The sequence below is a fragment of the Choristoneura fumiferana genome, chromosome 28 (assembly GCF_025370935.1).
Source record: "Choristoneura fumiferana chromosome 28, NRCan_CFum_1, whole genome shotgun sequence".
In the NCBI taxonomy this organism is placed as follows: Eukaryota; Metazoa; Arthropoda; class Insecta; order Lepidoptera; family Tortricidae; genus Choristoneura; species Choristoneura fumiferana.
The window spans coordinates 3,397,054-3,414,533 of record NC_133499.1 but is presented as its reverse complement, the minus strand read 5'-3'; the positions used below and the strand labels follow the sequence as shown (position 1 = coordinate 3,414,533).

The following is a 17,480-nucleotide window of genomic DNA, read 5'->3' as shown; positions in this document are numbered from 1 at the left end:
GTTTTTTTGGCCTAAAATTGTTCAACTTTGATGCCAAATATCTCGAAAACAATGAACTTTGAAGTAAATATGGGATACTATATTGCTTAAAGCCGTTGTTGTTAATAATATAATAAGCTAAAAATCATAAAAACTAACCCCCTTATTCATAAAACTTAACAAGCCTATGTTAACTAACAAATGCTTTGTCCCTTTCTAACAATACAAATGTCGAAGTGACAGATAAGGACAAACGAATTTTAGCGGCATTTTAACTAAAATTTTGATTGTCGTTTATGAATAAGGGGGTAAGGAATTCAGATCGAAGGTCATTGGAGCATGGGATCCCCTTAAACTAAACAGATTCTAGACTTATTTTCTGTTTTTTCTTTTTAAATTGCTACAATACATTTCCTTGCAACAAACATTCCGTCGTTGTTTATTATTTTAGTCCGACGAGGTCCTAAATAAAACTAATCAAATCGAATTGTTCCCAGGACAAATCTAAATGCGCCTGCTGGAAGATGACTCTAGAGGGGGCGCGGACTATAGGCCTTGACTCAGACGAGGTCGGCTACGTGTACAAGCGGCTGCCGGACCCGCTGCCTTCCGGCATTTATGAATGCAACTCCAGGTAAAGTGTCTTTATCGACATATCAGCTATTGGCTGGGTGCGCAGTACTAGGTGGGGGTAATGAAATCTATCGCTGCGCTCATAGTGGCCAAAAGTAGAAATAATGTAGGCTCTGACATCTGTCATACGCATATGAATCTGTGATTAACAAAGCAATTTGTATCGACTTTAACCATCTAATTTTAGTAATAGATGTTTGTGTTATGATGCGAGTTTGAATTATTGAACACTGTCCCTGTTTTGTTCTTAATTCCTCTACATCTCGGACATGTCCAGCAACAATTTTCCTTATGAAACGGTTTGTGGTTGAAATTTTATATTGAGTGCTATTCACAAAACCGGTCGTCAAAATAATACGTATTTTGATCTGAAAACGGGATTTTTCTATATTACATATTTCCAGTGCATTCTTTTTAAAGTTCACTATCCACTTATGTAGGAAAAATTACCTCTTTACATCTACAGATGTAAGAGCGTGCGTATTCGTAAAGTGAGACTTCACCATTATTAGGAACATTATCATCGTCACTCTAATTTCTATACATTTTTATACAAAAATATTAATCGAAGTTTAATAAAAGTCTTATCCATCTTATGCTTTTGTCACCGTATTGCATTCATCATCCGCCCTTTAATCATCATCATCTTATCAGCCGTAGGACGTCCACTCTTGGACATAGACCTCCAGTTGCTTCGGCTGCAATATTGCCGAAACGGTGACGGTACATAATGAAGCAAAATGTTGCTATATAGGTTTTTTTCTGGCTGTCTTCTCAATTAAAGTAAGATTTTGTACAAGCTTTTCTTTAGCTTGCCCTGTTTATTTATTTGTTTGGGTCAAATCTTGGAAGCCAAATTTGACCCACTTCCAGCGGTCCGATTGACTTTAAATTTGGCATACTTATGTCAATTTGGTGACAATACAATAATCTGGTAGTGACATCTTGGTGGTCCTGCCAGGATCGTCTCCGCAGGAGGGAACTCCTCAATGGTTAATAGTAACGACTTGAAATTTGGTACGGATATGCAGTTTAGATGACAATGCCAGTACAGTCAACACAAAGTGCAGTCAGCAAAGAAAGCTTGTATTAAAAATATGTTTTTAACAAAAACGTACAGTTTTTTTTATGTTACTTGTTTCAGGTGTAAATGCCGACAGACATGTTTAAATCGCGTCGCTCAGCATCCGTTGCAGCTCAAACTTCAGGTCAGTTGTAGTGATAGGCTAGTTTAAAAAAAAACTAATTAGTCCATTAGTTGCGTTATCAGATTTTGGACACGCAGGTACTAAATAACATAACCTAACCAACAAAACGTTGGGAAACCCTTGACTTTGTCACTTCAAAGTTCAATATCACAAAAGCAGCTGAACCGATTTTGATAAAACATGTCTAAGAGCTAGCTCTAGAAAACCTGCTTTCAATTAAAAAAAAACCGCATTCAAATCGGTCCACCCGTTTAAGAGCTACGGTGCCACAGTCAGACACACATAGCATATTAAGTGACGTTTTATATCAAATAAATACGGCACCTTTATGGACTTAATTAGTTTACGCCAAATTAATGACATGTAAACTTCGAATATCTATAGAGAGCTGTTGCAACTACTAGAAAAAGGATAGTTCCCACTTTTTCCTATAGATGCCATTGTAAAATTTAAAGTTTTGGGGGGTTTCAACAACTCTATTTTAATCTAAATGCGTCCGTACTCTATTGCACCTGTACAACGATTGACAAACGTCACATTAGTGTGTCACAACGCTCTACAAGTCTCTTTCCAAAGACCGATGTGCAATCTTTTTGGCCGGGTACTGTAATTGTTGTGTTTCAGGTGTTCAAAACGTTGAACCGTGGCTGGGGCATCCGAGCTCTGAACGACATACCCAAAGGCGCGTTCCTGTGCGTGTACGCAGGGAATCTGCTCACAGACGCCACGGCTAACCTGGTACGTGGACGAGCGAAGCGAGAGCTTCAACGAACAAATTGGAGTTTATTGCCTATAGATTGTTTAACAAGTGTTGATTAATATGCAAACAATTATTTTGCTCACCCGCGACTACGATAGCTACGTCTATGCAACAAATGTGTGTTCATGCAGCTCCGCCTTTACGCTGTAAGCGAATAATCTGGTAGCGAAATTCTGGTGGTCCGGCCAGGATCGTCTCCTCAAAACGGAACTAACGTTTCATGACATTGACTTTAAACTATGTAATCTTGCATCTCATGTGTAATCTTGCAAATCGTATTTCACCCACTTCTAGTGATCAAATTGACTTGAAATTTGGTACGGATATGTAGTTTGAATGGCAATGCAAGAACGATCAGTGAAAAGTACAGTTACCAATAGAAGCTTGTATGTTTTTAACAAAAACTTATGTTTTACAGGATGGTTTGAATGAAGGAGACGAATATTTAGCAGAATTGGACTACATAGAAGTAGTCGAGCAAATGAAAGAAGGTTTCGAGGAGGACGTCCCCGATGCTGACAAAAAGTTGGATAAGGTATGAACTGTGTAGCATTGACCTAGTTTTTTATTTATATTGGGAAACTAACAGCTTAAAATAATACAGTTATATATAATAGTACATTGTGTCTTAAGGGCGATAAACAAGGAATTACGAACGAGAGTCTATTAGAAGCCCGAAGTCAGACTGAGGGCTTCAATGAGTCGATGTTCGTAATTCTAGTACCGCCCGTGCGACATACAATGTTTTTCATCACATTTGCGAGTAAAATTGTATATTTGTAAAAGAAAAACTAATATTTTTTCAAAAATTGCCGATACCGCTGACTGCGCTCTTGGCAGCGCCAGCTCCGCGCCGCTGATCTCTTCTCTAGCATTTATTCACAACCTTGCCATTAAAGGACAGCGGTGACCAGGACGATGACTCGGCCACCACATCATCGTCTGAAGAGGAAGAGGATCCGAGGAAGAACGCTGATGATGATGACTTCAGGCCGACGCTGCCGCTCGCGCACGCGCCCACTGACTTCAGGTGAGTCCGTCTGAACAAGGATCTGCACCTGCTGATTTATTTATTAACCAATGACAATTTACAGCATTACAGTTCATATTTCACTGTAAATTACAAAACAGGAAAGTCATGAAAATCAAAAATCAATTATGAAAATCCTACTAATAGTGTGAAAGTTTGTGAGTGAGTGAGTATGTTTGTTACTTCTTCACGCTGAAACGGCTTTACGGATTTGGATGAAATTTGGCAAAAAGTTAGTTTATAATCTAGATCAAAACATAGGCTACTTTTTATCCCGATGTTCCCACGGGATAGGGATAAAATCTCGAAATTACAACCGCTGGGTTTAGAGTCATGAAATTTGGGTGTTTTAATTTAATGCCAATGAAAACCACGATGTAATTTTAGGGAATTCCCACGAGAATTTAATAAAATCCCAGAATTTCAATTCAACTGCTGTATTTACGCGTTTTAGGGCCTGTTTCGCCACTTGTCGACTAACTTTAAGTGACGGATATCAGTGATGGCGTCTCTGTTTGTTTTGTACGAATAAACAAAGACGGCATTACTTTTATCTGACACTTAAAGTTAGTCGAAAGGTGGTGAAACGGGCCCTTAATGATTTACGCGTGCGAAGCCGCGAGTAAGCGCTAGTAATCACATATATGGAATGGAAGCGGCCTTCCAACCGAAGAACTGGCCTATTACCAACAGTAGACGTCCTAAGACTGATATGATGATTAAGATTGGTTTTTTGGAATCTTTTTGTATTTTTTATTTCAATTCCAAATTTTTACTTTTACGGTCATCCCGTAAAACCTAAATAAAAATACAAAAGATTCCAAAAAACCAATCTTAATTTGATTACTTAGTCCGGGTGAGCGGTTAGTTCCAATGGAGTGCCGAAAAAGTTTCTCGATGAGGGCTACGGTATAGATGTCGCTAGCGTCACTGCTTAAGTGGCTAAATAAGAAACAAACAAGCTGAGATATGAGGTGCATAGGGGAAATTCGTGTCGGTACCGTTGACCATCAGTGGTGTAGCGGTATAGCACGCGGTACGGAATACCGAGGACCTGGGTTCGATTCCCAGTGCTGGTCTTATTTTTCTGGTTTTTCTGTGCATCTATATTTCAGTTTGTATTTTCAATTTTGATATGATGATGTTTTGTAATCTTTGCAGCAAACGTCTGCGCAAGCGCGAGAAGAAGAAGAAGGAAGAGAAAGAAAAGAAGCAGAAGGAACGGGACCTCAACTCGGAAGACAACTGCATCACCATCAGTGATGATGAGGAACGTGAGTTGTTCTTTACTAGCCTTCAAAAAAAGCAGATGTCTAAGTAGCAACTGGTTTAAAAAGCAACTGGGCTGAGTAGCGTCTGGTCTAAAAAGCAGCTGTCTAAGTAGCAACTGGTTTAAAAAGCAACTGGCCTAAGTAGCGTCTGGTCTAAAAAGCAGCTGTCTAAGTAGCAACTGGTTTAAAAAAGCAACTGACCTAAGCAGCATCTGGTCTAAAAAGCAGATGTCTAAGTAGCAACTGGTTTAAAAAGCAACTGGCCGAAGTAGCATCTGGTTTAAAAAGCAGCTGTCTAAGTAGCAACTGGTTTAAAAAAGCAACTGGCCTAAGTAGCATCTGGTCTAAAAAGCAGAAGCAACTGGTTCTAATCTGTTTTTGTCGAAAACTTGAAAAAACCCAGGTTGGATCAAAAAAAGGCGAGTGGCGTGTGTGATACGATATGAGCGTAGCCAAAACAAAAACAAATTTATAAAAATAAAAAGACATTCGGCCAGTTTGATTTCCGAATATGATATTTTTGCGATTTGTTGCAGTGCGAGAACCAGCCAGATTCGCGGCACAGGCTGGCATGGGAGACAAAGGATTCGTGTCTAAATACAAGTATGTACAGATATCCTACTATACAGTGTTATTCTTGGTTTCCGTTAACTTCGATAGACAGCTCAGTTCATTGATAGAAACTACTTTACAATTGATTGATTTGGCCAAAAAGTTGATTACCAGGTAGTTCCTATCATGAAATCGTTTAGTTGACCGGATAGCCCTGTGGTTAGAGACCTGATTACAAATGTTAAGGTCCTGGGTTTGCTTGAAATTTGGTACGGATGTGTAGTTTGCTTGATAATGCACAGCCAGCAAAAAAACCTTTTAATAAAAAACCTTTTTTAGGGTTCCGGAGCCAAAATGGCAAAAACGGAACCCTTATAGTTTCGCCATGTCTGTCTGTCTGTCTGTCCGTCCGTCCGCGGCTTTGCTCAGGGACTATCAATGCTAGAAAGCTGTAATTTTGCACAGATATATATGTTAACTATGCCGACAAAATGGTACAAAAAAAATTTTTGTAGGGTACCTCCCATAGACGTAAAGTGGGGGTGATTTTTTTTCTCATCCAACCCTATAGTGTGGGGTATTGTTGGATAGGTCTTTGAAACCCATTAGGGTTTGCTAAAACGATTTTTCTATTCAGTGATTTGTTTGCGAAATATTCAACTTTAAAGTGCAAATTTTATTTAAAATCGAGCGTCCCCCCCCCCCCCCTCTAAAATCTTAAACCGGTGGGTGGAAAAATTTGAAATAATTCAGGATGGTAGTAAGTATATCTAACTTTCAAGGAAAACTATAACGGTTAAGTTTGCTTGAGAATTATTAGTAGTTTAAGGGGCTGTTTCACCATTCATTGATTAGTGTTAACTGGCGGTTAGGTGTGATGCCGTCTCTATTTGTTTTGTTCGAATAGACGGAGGCGGCATGACATTTAACCGTCGGTTAACGCTAATCAATGGATGGTGAAACAGCCCCTAAAAGTAAATAGCAGCCTAAGGTATAAAATATAATTAACTATGGAAGATTTAATTTTTTCGTAATGTCTACGGAACCCTATTTCGGGCGTGTCCGATATGCTCTTGGCCGGTTTTCTTTTACAAAACTATTATATATTTTACTTTCCAGGTCGGTCCGGGCTCATTTCGGTAAAGACGAGGCGTGCTATATCATGGACGCTAAGGTTCAAGGCAACATTGGCCGATATCTCAACGTAAGTTACCACAGTACATTAGGATCGGAGGCCATATTGGCTAACACCAGAGCACTCGCGATTGTATTCAGGGCCAATCAACTATTTTACCGACACTTTGGGCGTCGCCTGCGTTACCAAAACTGTCTCTGGCGTTACCAAAACATCGTACTTCCAACAAGATATTTCACGGTTTAAAAGGTTGAGCTTTTACGTAGGATGGCATGGATTCATGTACACCATCTATTAAATTACAGAAAAAACATGTTTACTTACAAAAATCTGCAATTGTTTGAAAAATGTCGCGGACAGATTAGTGTCGGTAAAAAAGTTGATTGGCCCTTCACCATCCCTTTCTACACTCGTACTATAGCGTGTGATAGAAAGAAATGGTGAAAACGATTGTCATTCTGAGTGCGTTAGACAATAAGGCTTCGGATTTGCTTGACAACAATGATATTTCATAGTATAGATATGTTGCGTTCCTAGTAAACTGTGTTTGCAAAACGTTCCCGCTGCATACAGATAGCTATAAAACTACATTATGGTCTCGTGATTCACTAATGAATGACGAACAAAGATACGGTGAGCGCGAGGGTAAAAGAGATAGCTATCTTTAAGCCATTGCGCTTCGAGTGAGATGACACTGATGACAGGGACATAGATTAAGAATTGTAACCGAAATCAGACAGAACGGATATTGGAAAGGAGGTAGAAAACTGACAGAAATAAAATAGATTGTATTTGTGTTAAACTAAACAATGTTTTAGTTTTGTATATACATTTATTTTACATACATTATGTTTTACACAAGTCACAATTTCGAGCAGAAATGTATTTGTTACATTTTTCACAATAGTTATTTATGATACAAGTGCGGAAAGTAGGCAATTCCCAACGAGTGGCGGAGAACTTGAAACACGAGCGAAGCGAGTGTTTTGAGCCGGCACGATTTGGGAATTTCCTACTTTTGACACGTATATCATACAACGTTTTTACAGTGCATTAAGCGAGGAAAAAAATCGAGGCAGTGACTACATCATTTATTTGCCATACTCCTTTTACTACAGTAGCAGGCAGTAGATATACATACCGATATGCACGCCAAACCAAAATCGTTGACGTATACACTTTAATTAACCAACTTTCATAACAATCATTGACTCAGAAGATTAGAACAGCTACAGCTACTAATGATAGGTAAAGGAGACTTTGTTTTAGTATCGTGATTTTTATGATTAATTATTAGCCCTTTTTGCTTGACATTTTCCACACTTATATTGGCTAGCCCTTATCTCCTGCACGCTCCTATAATGCTAAATATCAGTGCAACCCGTGAATAAATCCGTGTAATACTTAATTATTATCAAGTATATGTATTATGTATCAAATCTACCAGCTGTTAACAAAAAGTTACCGTAAATCTGAGATTTTTTAGCTTTGGAACTGTAAATTAATCAAAACTGGTTCACTAATTCTAATATATAAAAGCAAATAAATAAGAATAGACATACCGGTAGATGTTATAATATCCATGTGTGTAGAAGTAGATTATTCTATCAATTTAAGATGTTTATTAACTTAGTTATGTATATTATAGTTCACGTATTTTGTTCAGCATTGAGTTTGTCACTGACAATATGTGCTTCGTGAAGGACGTAAGGCGGCGTAAAGTCAGATATAAATTCATCATTTAAACTCTTCATTTTAATTTACTCATCAAAAATTAATTCACCGGACTGAACTTATGGACATTACTTTGGCGGGGTTTCATGACAGGCGCGAACGGGTAACCATGATTGGTTCGTGCTACGTCGTGCGCGCGCACTGAAAGCCCATTGGTTAACTTTCGAGTGCGCGCGCTTGACGTCGCACGGTCCGAATTGGACTCAAGAATTTATTTCCTTTTTTCATAACTTTAGACGGAATTAAAATACGAGTTTACATGAAAAAAAAAAATTAACGTTCTCTTTTCTGTCGCGATTAATCTGTATTATCTTATCAGTAAATATTCAGTTGGTTGCATCAAACGTTTTCTTATTTGTTCAAAGCCTGACTATAACGACTCTTTAGACTTATTTTTTTAACGATAGTTTGGACATAATTTGGCAATTTAAAAAGTTACTTTACCGCACAAGTGCGGTAAGTAAAATCCATACAACTTTACTGCACACTTGTGGATGCGTGCAGTGTCGCCCCTTCTATGCTTCCATAAATGTCATACATATATACCTGGGGTGCTAATGGTACACAGCAATAATAAGGCGACAAATATAGCTGAAGTGTGTAAGGACGAGTTCTTATTTTGGCTTCACAAGATATGTGATAACAGTGATTCCCAACGCGGTGTGGCTGTGCCACATTCTTATCACAAGCTAGGCCTAAGATAGCATGCTTAGCTTACGGTCGATTTACTCCGGTCTAGGCACAGCGCTATGCCCGGGTGCCTCAATGCTTAGGCAGAGAGATCCTGGGCCTACCAGTGATCTTCTGACCTATCCCGACCGATCAATAGGCTCCTGGCCGGTTCAGTTTGCCTTTGATCTGGCCTGGCACCCGCCGGACGTGGGGGCTTTGCCCCCACGAGGACCTCCACCATCCCCATAGTCCTGACCTCGGTTGCTCCATCATCTTTACGACCGTCAATGCTGGGCAAAAGATACTTGCTCCATGTCTAGTTTATGCGCTCCGCTGTCTATGACATTACCAAGTGTACATTGTACTCTAGCGCTTACTGGACCCATGTACGGAATCTACCCTGTATTAAATTGCGGACATCCTTACACACTCCATAATCATGGCAATTAATATTACATAGCAAAACACTCACCTGAGGTTACAGCCGAGTTTCAGGAAGGAACTGACCTCTATACTGGGCACCAGCTTAGTTCTTTTCCCTCGTTTGTTCATTGTATCGCCATTACACTATACGGTAGTGCCAACACACAAAATTAGACCAATAAGGAAAAGCAATGTGACCACATTATAAATGTATTACACATACTAGGGCTGTGACACTTACCGAGTTTTATATGGCAAATCGCGCTGTGCGCGACACTCCCAAGGGCAAAGGACTTTCACTCTAGTATGGTTAGCAGGTGCCGTGTCCACTCCAGAATTTTCTCTCTGGCTCTTACAGCCGCGGCACGTCTTTCTTTGCCTGCAACAAAGTCTTGTCCATGGATATCCAAAGAACCCGCCATTTCCATGGGGGTTCCGTCATCCATCGCCGATGCACTTTCTTCAACCTCTGGTTCTGCTAATTCCACAGGGTCCACAGTTTCTGATTCTTGAGGCGTTGGTCGTGATGATGTCACCGAATCATGTGCTGACTCGTTGAAGGCTGTTTCCTGGTCCTTATTCCTTACATTTTCTGAAGTATCATCATCAGGTATGGGATCGCTTTCGACCTCTAGCGGATACAGATGTCCTATGGAACGTGTCAAAATGGAGCCGTCCACTTTGACCTCCGCTACTCTGCATTTGCCGTCGGTACTTTCCCTCATATCCACAATTTTGCCAACTTTCCAATTAATTCTGTTTTTACTTTCGGCTTTGATTTGTACTAGATCCCCGATTTCTGGTGCTCTGTGTGATATTACTCTGGGTTGCTTGGGCTCAGACCGGAATCTCTCTCTTAGACTTACAAGATATTGTCCTATGAATATGTGTTTTATTTCTTCCAGGATCTTGAGTCCTCTTTTCCAACTAGTGATCAGGTCTGTTTTTGCCTTTGTGCCTACTGTTGGCAGTTCTGCACGTGACGTTTCAGTTGTAAGGCAAGTACCTAGACTTAAAAAATCAGCTGGTCGTAATATGTGTTCGACGTCAGGTCCTATTTTCGTAAGTGGTCTCGAGTTCACCACGGCTTCTACTTCCTTCATTATTGTATGGAGTTGGCTGTCATTAATCAAGTGTTTGTCGAGCGTCCGTTTAAGGCAGTGCTTTACTAAAGCCACAAGACGTTCATAAAACCCGCCATGCCATGGAGCTAGTTGTGGTATGAATTTCCATGAAATTTTGTTCTTGACACAATATGGCTTCTCTATTATTTCACTTGTTAATTTGAAGTAGGTAGCATTATCCGAGTATATCTTCTTGGGAGTATTTCTACTTGCTGAAAATCGTCTAATTGCCAGAAGACATTCTTCTGCAGTTAGGTCGTTGACGACTTCTAAATGAATTGCTCTTACTGTCAGGCATGTGAATAACGCAATCCACCTTTTGGCCTTTCCGTTTGGGGAACTGACAAACAGTGGACCAAAGTAATCAACCCCAGTATAAGAAAATGGAGTTGTATACGTCACTCTTTCCGCTGGTAGAGCCGGTGTTGGTGGTAATTTGTAAGGCCCACCTCCATGTTTGATACACACTGAACACCTTCGAATAACTTTCTGTACTTGAGCCTTGCCTTGCGGTATCCAGTATTTCTTTCTTATTATGCTGAGTGTATGGGGAGCTCCAACGTGATAATTACTTTCATGGGTTTCTTTAATTACATTGTTTGTAAATTCTGATTCTTTGGGTAGGAGGATTGGGTACTTCATTTCATAACTCCATGATGTGTTTGCCATTCGTCCTCGTGATCTCAACAGACCATTCTCATCCATAAATAGATCTAAGTTCCTTGTCAGGTGTGTTTTCTTTCCTGATAATTCCTCGGGAAAGTGTTCTCTTTGAATCCTTTTTATCTCATCCATGGTTTCATCTATTGAGGCCATGTCCATATCTTGAGATGTTGACTCTAGTTCGTCAAGCTCCATTATTTGATCTGAGAATTGGGCCGTGTCAGATATCTCTTTCATGCCCAATGGATCTTCACCTGGATTCTGATCCGGGTCCTCCCCAACTGAGAGAACAGTGTTATGATGGTTCTCGTAATATCGAGATTCAGGCCACTTTGTTTCATCATATTGAAGAAATTCGGGTCCGTTGAACCACAGCTCCCTTTTTTCTTGCCAAGTTTCGGGTCTAGTTGCTACGTCGGCTGGGTTGACCTTCGTGTGAATATAATACATTTTCGCTTCTGGTACATTTCCTTTAATTTCTTTGACTCTGTTGGTCACAAATGGAGGCAGAAGTTTATTAGACCGCATCCATCCGAGAATGACTAGACTATCTGTCCACAGGTACTCTCTTCTGATTGGTAAGTCTATGTTTGTTCTTATATATTTAACTAACCTGCTTGTGATTAGAAACCCAAGTAATTCCTGCCTCGGGATATTAATATTTTCTTTGTCTTTGTTCTGTGTAACATGAGACTTTCCCATTACAAATGATATGGATGTTCCCTGTGGACCTGACATTCTGATGAATACTACTGAAGCAAAGGCAGATTTTGATGCGTCAGCAAATCCGTGAAGCTCATACTCAGTGTCAGAATCGGATGTTAATTTTCCAAGTTGTCTTGGGACTTCCACTTTAATAGAAGCTTTCCAGTTCTCAAGAATACCTTTCAGGGTTTGTAGAACTTCAGCAGGTAACACGGTATCCCATTTAAATTTTTGATTGCATATGTCTTGAAATAAAAGTTTCATGGGTAAGATCAGTGGACATACAAACCCACAAGGGTCATATATCCTTGCCAGTGTTCGAAGAAGTTTTCGTTTCGTATCAACTGGAGAAACTGGATTCAAATGATCCTCTGTTATATTTAGGGTTAATGTATCTCTGTTTACATTCCACAACAACCCAAGAACTTTAACTTCATTTGTTTGATTTGCTTGAAGTTGCTTCGGGATGGAGTCCATGAGTTCTTGATTATTTGAGACCCAGTCTCTAATGTTCATTGACATCTGTTGAAAGGCCATTCTAGTTTTATTGTAGATGTCTTGTGCTTCTTGTATTGAATCAGCTCCAATAACTAAATTATCAACATAGCACTTCTCGGCTATTGATTTTATTTGCTCATCTTTAGATTGGTTCATATGGTGTTTAATGGTAGCTGTAAGAAGGAAAGGACTTGCTATTACCCCAAAGGGAACTCTGCAGAATCGAAGACATATTAAATTATCATCTCTAAGTTCTTGATTAATATCCTTTAACCATAGGAAGCGTGTGACGTCTCGGTCTTCTTCTTGCAACCCCACTTGCAGGAAGGCCTTTTCCACATCTGCTGTCATGGCTATACTCTTAGTCCTGAATTTAATCAAAAGAGAAGTTAGGCTCTCTAGCATGTATGGTCCACTGTAGAGACATTCGTTAAGACTCCTGTTTCCTGATGTCTTGGCTGAAGCGTCGTACACAATTCTGCCCTTCTTTCCTACTTGTTTAACCATATGGTGTGGGAGGTAGTGAATTGGATGATCAGGTTCAGTGTCGGTTTGTGACTCTACTACTTCTATGATACCCAACTTTAGTTGTTCCTTCAGAATTTCGTTGTACTCATTTAGTGACTCTTTATCTAATCTCCTCATAAGTGATTTTAATCTTCCCATAGCCAATCCAAAGTTAGATACTAACTCTGGTGGGTGTTGAATCCATGGCCACTTTACCTCATATCTATCCTGTTGATATTGTACAGAGGCGTTGAACTGGTGTACTGCTTCTTCCTGCCGGGTGGTCTTTGGAGAGTCTGTTATACCCAAGTTTTCTAATGACCATAAAAATTTAATATCCACATATCTTAATGGCAAATCTGGCTCGGAAAAGTATGGACAACCTTGCGTATGACACTGGCAATATGTAGTTACAGACAGTACCTCATCATTGTTTTCAATGTAAACATTACCAGAAAGAATGTATCCAAAATCTGTATCGATTAGGTACAAATTATTGGAGATCTCAATTTTATCATTACGCATGAATGAACAGTAGAAATCATTTCCGATGAGCAAATCAATCTTTTCACCAACTGAGTCATCATCTGCATGTACATCAACTTGGGAACAATCAAGTTTTGCTATTGGTACTCTATCTGTGATATGTGGTACAATGTTTACTTGTATAGTGCTTCTAATGCCACGTTTGGTAAGTATTGTCACTGTAGTGCAAGGACTAGTTGTTTCTTGAGGAGACGGGGATCCGAAAGTGTAAATGACTAGCTGATCCATAGATATTATTGGTAAGCCAAGAGCATCAGCCAGTTCTTTAGTTATATAGCTTCGTTGACTGCCGCTATCCAAAAGAATTCTCCCATCCGTGAGTTTATTATCGACTTGAGGATTTTGTAACTGCACCACCGCCGTCTGTAAAAAGGTAAGTCCGTGAGTCATATTACATATCATTTCTGGAATTTTCATCTTTCTCTCATCTTCCTCACCTTTCACCTTAAGGCAGAGCCACTGGACATGCCCCTTCTCTCCGCAGCGGAAGCAAGTTACATTTTTTCGGCATTCCTCCGTTTTGTGGTTTTTTCCTAGACAATTGAGGCAGCGCCCATTAAGTTGAGTCTTGCGTGCTTCCACTGTACTGAACTTTCTGCAATCTTTGCTTGCATGGTTACTCAATCCACAAAAAATACACGAGCGTCTGGATTTTTTAGCTGCTGGGGCAGTTGATACAGGTTCTAGTTTTCGCTTTCGATCAGGTCTCCGTTGAGTGTGCTGGAACCGTTTAAAATTTCCCTTTTGGGTCCTGATGTGAAGTGCTTCTGCTGTGGCCACAACAGGTCCAGCCTTCAACAATGATGCATCCGTGTCAGTGATCATGGAAGATGACTTTTCCATCGCTGTTATTATCTTGTTAAGGTTCTTCCTTATTGCTGTCAGTGTAGTACCCTCGGTGGCCTCGGATAGGTGGTGTTCATGCACCACTTTGTCGGGAAATTTTCTTAAAACCATAGCACGGAAGTAGTTTCCATTCACTGGCTCTCCTAAATTTTCCAGGATTCTTAAATGCCTCTCAATTTCATTTAGTGTGCTCCTACAACTTGTACTGTTGTACTCGGCTCGTTGTAGATTATTCAATTGTGTGTAGTGTGCATCTATCAGCGCATCCTTCGATCCGAAACGATTTTTAAGTGTATCAATTGCAATTATATAGTTGTTGTCGGTCACACCTAAACCTGATACAGACTCCTTAGCTAGCCCGCTGAGACTCCCCAGTAAATATGCCATTTTTTCTGAGTCTGCAATGTTTCTTTCATGGATGCTAGCTCTGAATCTGTCCCAGAACTCAGTCCACTTTAAACAGTCTCCACTGTAGGATGGTAGTTCAAGCTTTGGCAGTCTTGTTGTAGCAGAGGCACCTCCTTTCTCTTCTATGGCATGTTGTACGGAGCTCAGTGAATCTTCAATCTCAGAACATAAGCTTTCTGCCTGTAACTGGATCGCCAGAGCTGGACTTACTATATCCAGTTTTGGAGTTGGTAGCTTCATAGTATATTCTTTTATTTCTACATCCAACTTATTTACCAAATCCAATAACTGTTTCACTAATCTTTTAGCCCTATCATATTCCATCTGGTTGCTTTCATATTCATGTTTTGCTGAAGCTATGAGTGTCTCTAGGCTAAGTTTTCTCAACTCTACCCGTTTTTCCAGAATTTCTTCCATTTTGTTGTGCTTGATCTTCTTTTGGGTGCTGTAAATGCGTAATTGTCATCACTTAATAGAGATATTTAAACATGGGCAGACACAGATCTCTGTTACAAAAGCTTACTTTGTTTTAGCATAATTGATTCTTATTAGATTTGCTTTATTATTACATATTTACTAATGCATTTGACATAATGTAACTTCAAGAGATTGTCCACACTAACCTGTGGCACCCATGTAAAAATTACATTCATTTTCTCATCTTGTTATTCATTTACTTAATTACGAGTATTCACACCCATTTTTAATTTAAATATTTTACAGACATGGGACAAGTTAGTAAGGACTATCTTTACTTTATTTACATAATAAATCGAGTAACGAGTTGCTTTAAGATTACGCGGTATTGATGGATTAAGTTAGATAGCAACGTTCGGTTTACAAATTATAATTTTACTTACTTGTATTGGTTTTCTTTGAAAATTACCAAAGTAAAGTAATACGGGAATAATGGCGGCTACCATAAAGGCGCCAAGTTATTATAACTACTTGTCTTGTTTTTAGTACAATTTCTTTCGCTTCTTCGACTAGAACAATACAAATAACGATGCATCAACAATATAATAAGTCGAACGACAACCAAATAAGTCTCAACAAAGCGTTCTTTTGAATTAAGTATGTTTTGTTTGCTACTATAAGGTAGGTACTTTTCTCAACTTATCGAAATACCAAGACATGCCTCACTTACCATTGGATGTCCATGTAAGAATTACCGGAAAACACTTAACTATCACTGTTCTTAGCAAATTTCGTGCTCACTCACAATACACAAGCCTGAAACGCAGTTTTCTTACGATATTTTCACACAAACTTTAAACTACTCGCCATCGAATTCGATATCAATACAGATAAAAGATAACATCGTCGTTCGTTGCCATTGCCATGCCACAGAGCAAGGAATTATTGTTCAGTACGGTCTGGTACAATATACCAACATAACAACCATGCCAAGAGATCATATTTATTTGTTAGTTTTAATTCTTAAATTATATTGATATTATAATTTCGCTTAATATTAAGTAAATATCTGACATACAAATACTTAATTTTATAATTTACCAATAACTTATTACTAAAAAGGTAAAATAAAACGATAACGGATGTTGACACCTCTCCTCTCAAAGGTACAACACTAAAACCATAGACAACGATATTATTCTTTTTAATAGGACATAAGGCAAAGGAACCTGACCCACGCAGCCCTTTTGGATACGAAAGTACCTTTCGATGGACACGAAAGAAAGGAAAATAATAACAATAACTGATAAGGACCTTCATACAATGTTAATAAGAAAAAATTACCTTCAATGTTATCATTAGTCATATATAATAGCAATTTGCTGTCAACGTATAGGATACGGATATTAGCGATGTTGCCAACATTCTTTGCTTCGCATAAGAGAATAAAAGAGGGTTGACAAAGAAATAACCAGAACTAATCCGGCTATTCTATATCAAAGATCCCAGCATTCTCCACCATTTTGTCGCCCCTTCTATGCTTCCATAAATGTCATACATATATACCTGGGGTGCTAATGGTACACAGCAATAATAAGGCGACAAATATAGCTGAAGTGTGTAAGGACGAGTTCTTATTTCGGCTTCACAAGATATGTGATAACAGTGATTCCCAACGCGGTGTGGCTGTGCCACATTCTTATCACAAGCTAGGCCTAAGATAGCATGCTTAGCTTACGGTCGATTTACTCCGGTCTAGGCACAGCGCTATGCCCGGGTGCCTCAATGCTTAGGCAGAGAGATCCTGGGCCTACCAGTGATCTTCTGACCTATCCCGACCGATCAATAGGCTCCTGGCCGGTTCAGTTTGCCTTTGATCTGGCCTGGCACCCGCCGGACGTGGGGGCTTTGCCCCCACGAGGACCTCCACCATCCCCATAGTCCTGACCTCGGTTGCTCCATCATCTTTACGACCGTCAATGCTGGGCAAAAGATACTTGCTCCATGTCTAGTTTATGCGCTCCGCTGTCTATGACATTACCAAGTGTACATTGTACTCTAGCGCTTACTGGACCCATGTACGGAATCTACCCTGTATTAAATTGCGGACATCCTTACACACTCCATAATCATGGCAATTAATATTACATAGCAAAACACTCACCTGAGGTTACAGCCGAGTTTCAGGAAGGAACTGACCTCTATACTGGGGCACCAGCTTAGTTCTTTTCCCTCGTTTGTTCATTGTATCGCCATTACACTATACGGTAGTGCCAACACACAAAATTAGACCAATAAGGAAAAGCAATGTGACCACATTATAAATGTATTACACATACTAGGGCTGTGACACTTACCCGAGTTTTATT

The 17,480-nt window shown here is 39.6% G+C and overlaps 3 protein-coding genes across 3 annotated transcripts in view; 1 reads left to right on the top strand and 2 right to left on the bottom strand.

Moving 5' to 3' along the window:
• The window catches only part of LOC141443753 (uncharacterized), a 48,614-nt gene extending 41,800 nt beyond the window's left edge, over positions 1 to 6,814 (top strand). The window contains exons 28-35 of the mRNA XM_074109103.1: positions 477 to 613; positions 1,757 to 1,820; positions 2,445 to 2,558; positions 2,999 to 3,115; positions 3,480 to 3,610; positions 4,772 to 4,884; positions 5,418 to 5,484; positions 6,553 to 6,814. Of these exons, the coding sequence (XP_073965204.1) occupies positions 477 to 613; positions 1,757 to 1,820; positions 2,445 to 2,558; positions 2,999 to 3,115; positions 3,480 to 3,610; positions 4,772 to 4,884; positions 5,418 to 5,484; positions 6,553 to 6,814 (1,005 nt within the window). The remainder of the gene's footprint in view (positions 1 to 476; positions 614 to 1,756; positions 1,821 to 2,444; positions 2,559 to 2,998; positions 3,116 to 3,479; positions 3,611 to 4,771; positions 4,885 to 5,417; positions 5,485 to 6,552) is intronic.
• Positions 6,815 to 10,744: 3,930 nt separating this feature from the next.
• LOC141443752 (uncharacterized) lies at positions 10,745 to 13,032 on the bottom strand. Its single transcript, XM_074109102.1, has 3 exons — positions 12,308 to 13,032; positions 11,017 to 11,671; positions 10,745 to 10,861 (listed from the first exon to the last, which is right to left on the bottom strand). Exons 1-3 carry the CDS (start codon positions 13,030 to 13,032, stop codon positions 10,745 to 10,747), a joined length of 1,497 nt encoding a protein of 498 aa, XP_073965203.1.
• Positions 13,033 to 13,734: 702 nt separating this feature from the next.
• Positions 13,735 to 17,463, bottom strand: LOC141443877 (uncharacterized). The gene is made up of 2 exons (XM_074109240.1): positions 13,878 to 17,463; positions 13,735 to 13,803 (listed from the first exon to the last, which is right to left on the bottom strand). Exons 1-2 carry the CDS (start codon positions 15,109 to 15,111, stop codon positions 13,766 to 13,768), a joined length of 1,272 nt encoding a protein of 423 aa, XP_073965341.1. The 5' UTR covers positions 15,112 to 17,463; the 3' UTR covers positions 13,735 to 13,765.
• Positions 17,464 to 17,480: the final 17 nt, after the last annotated feature.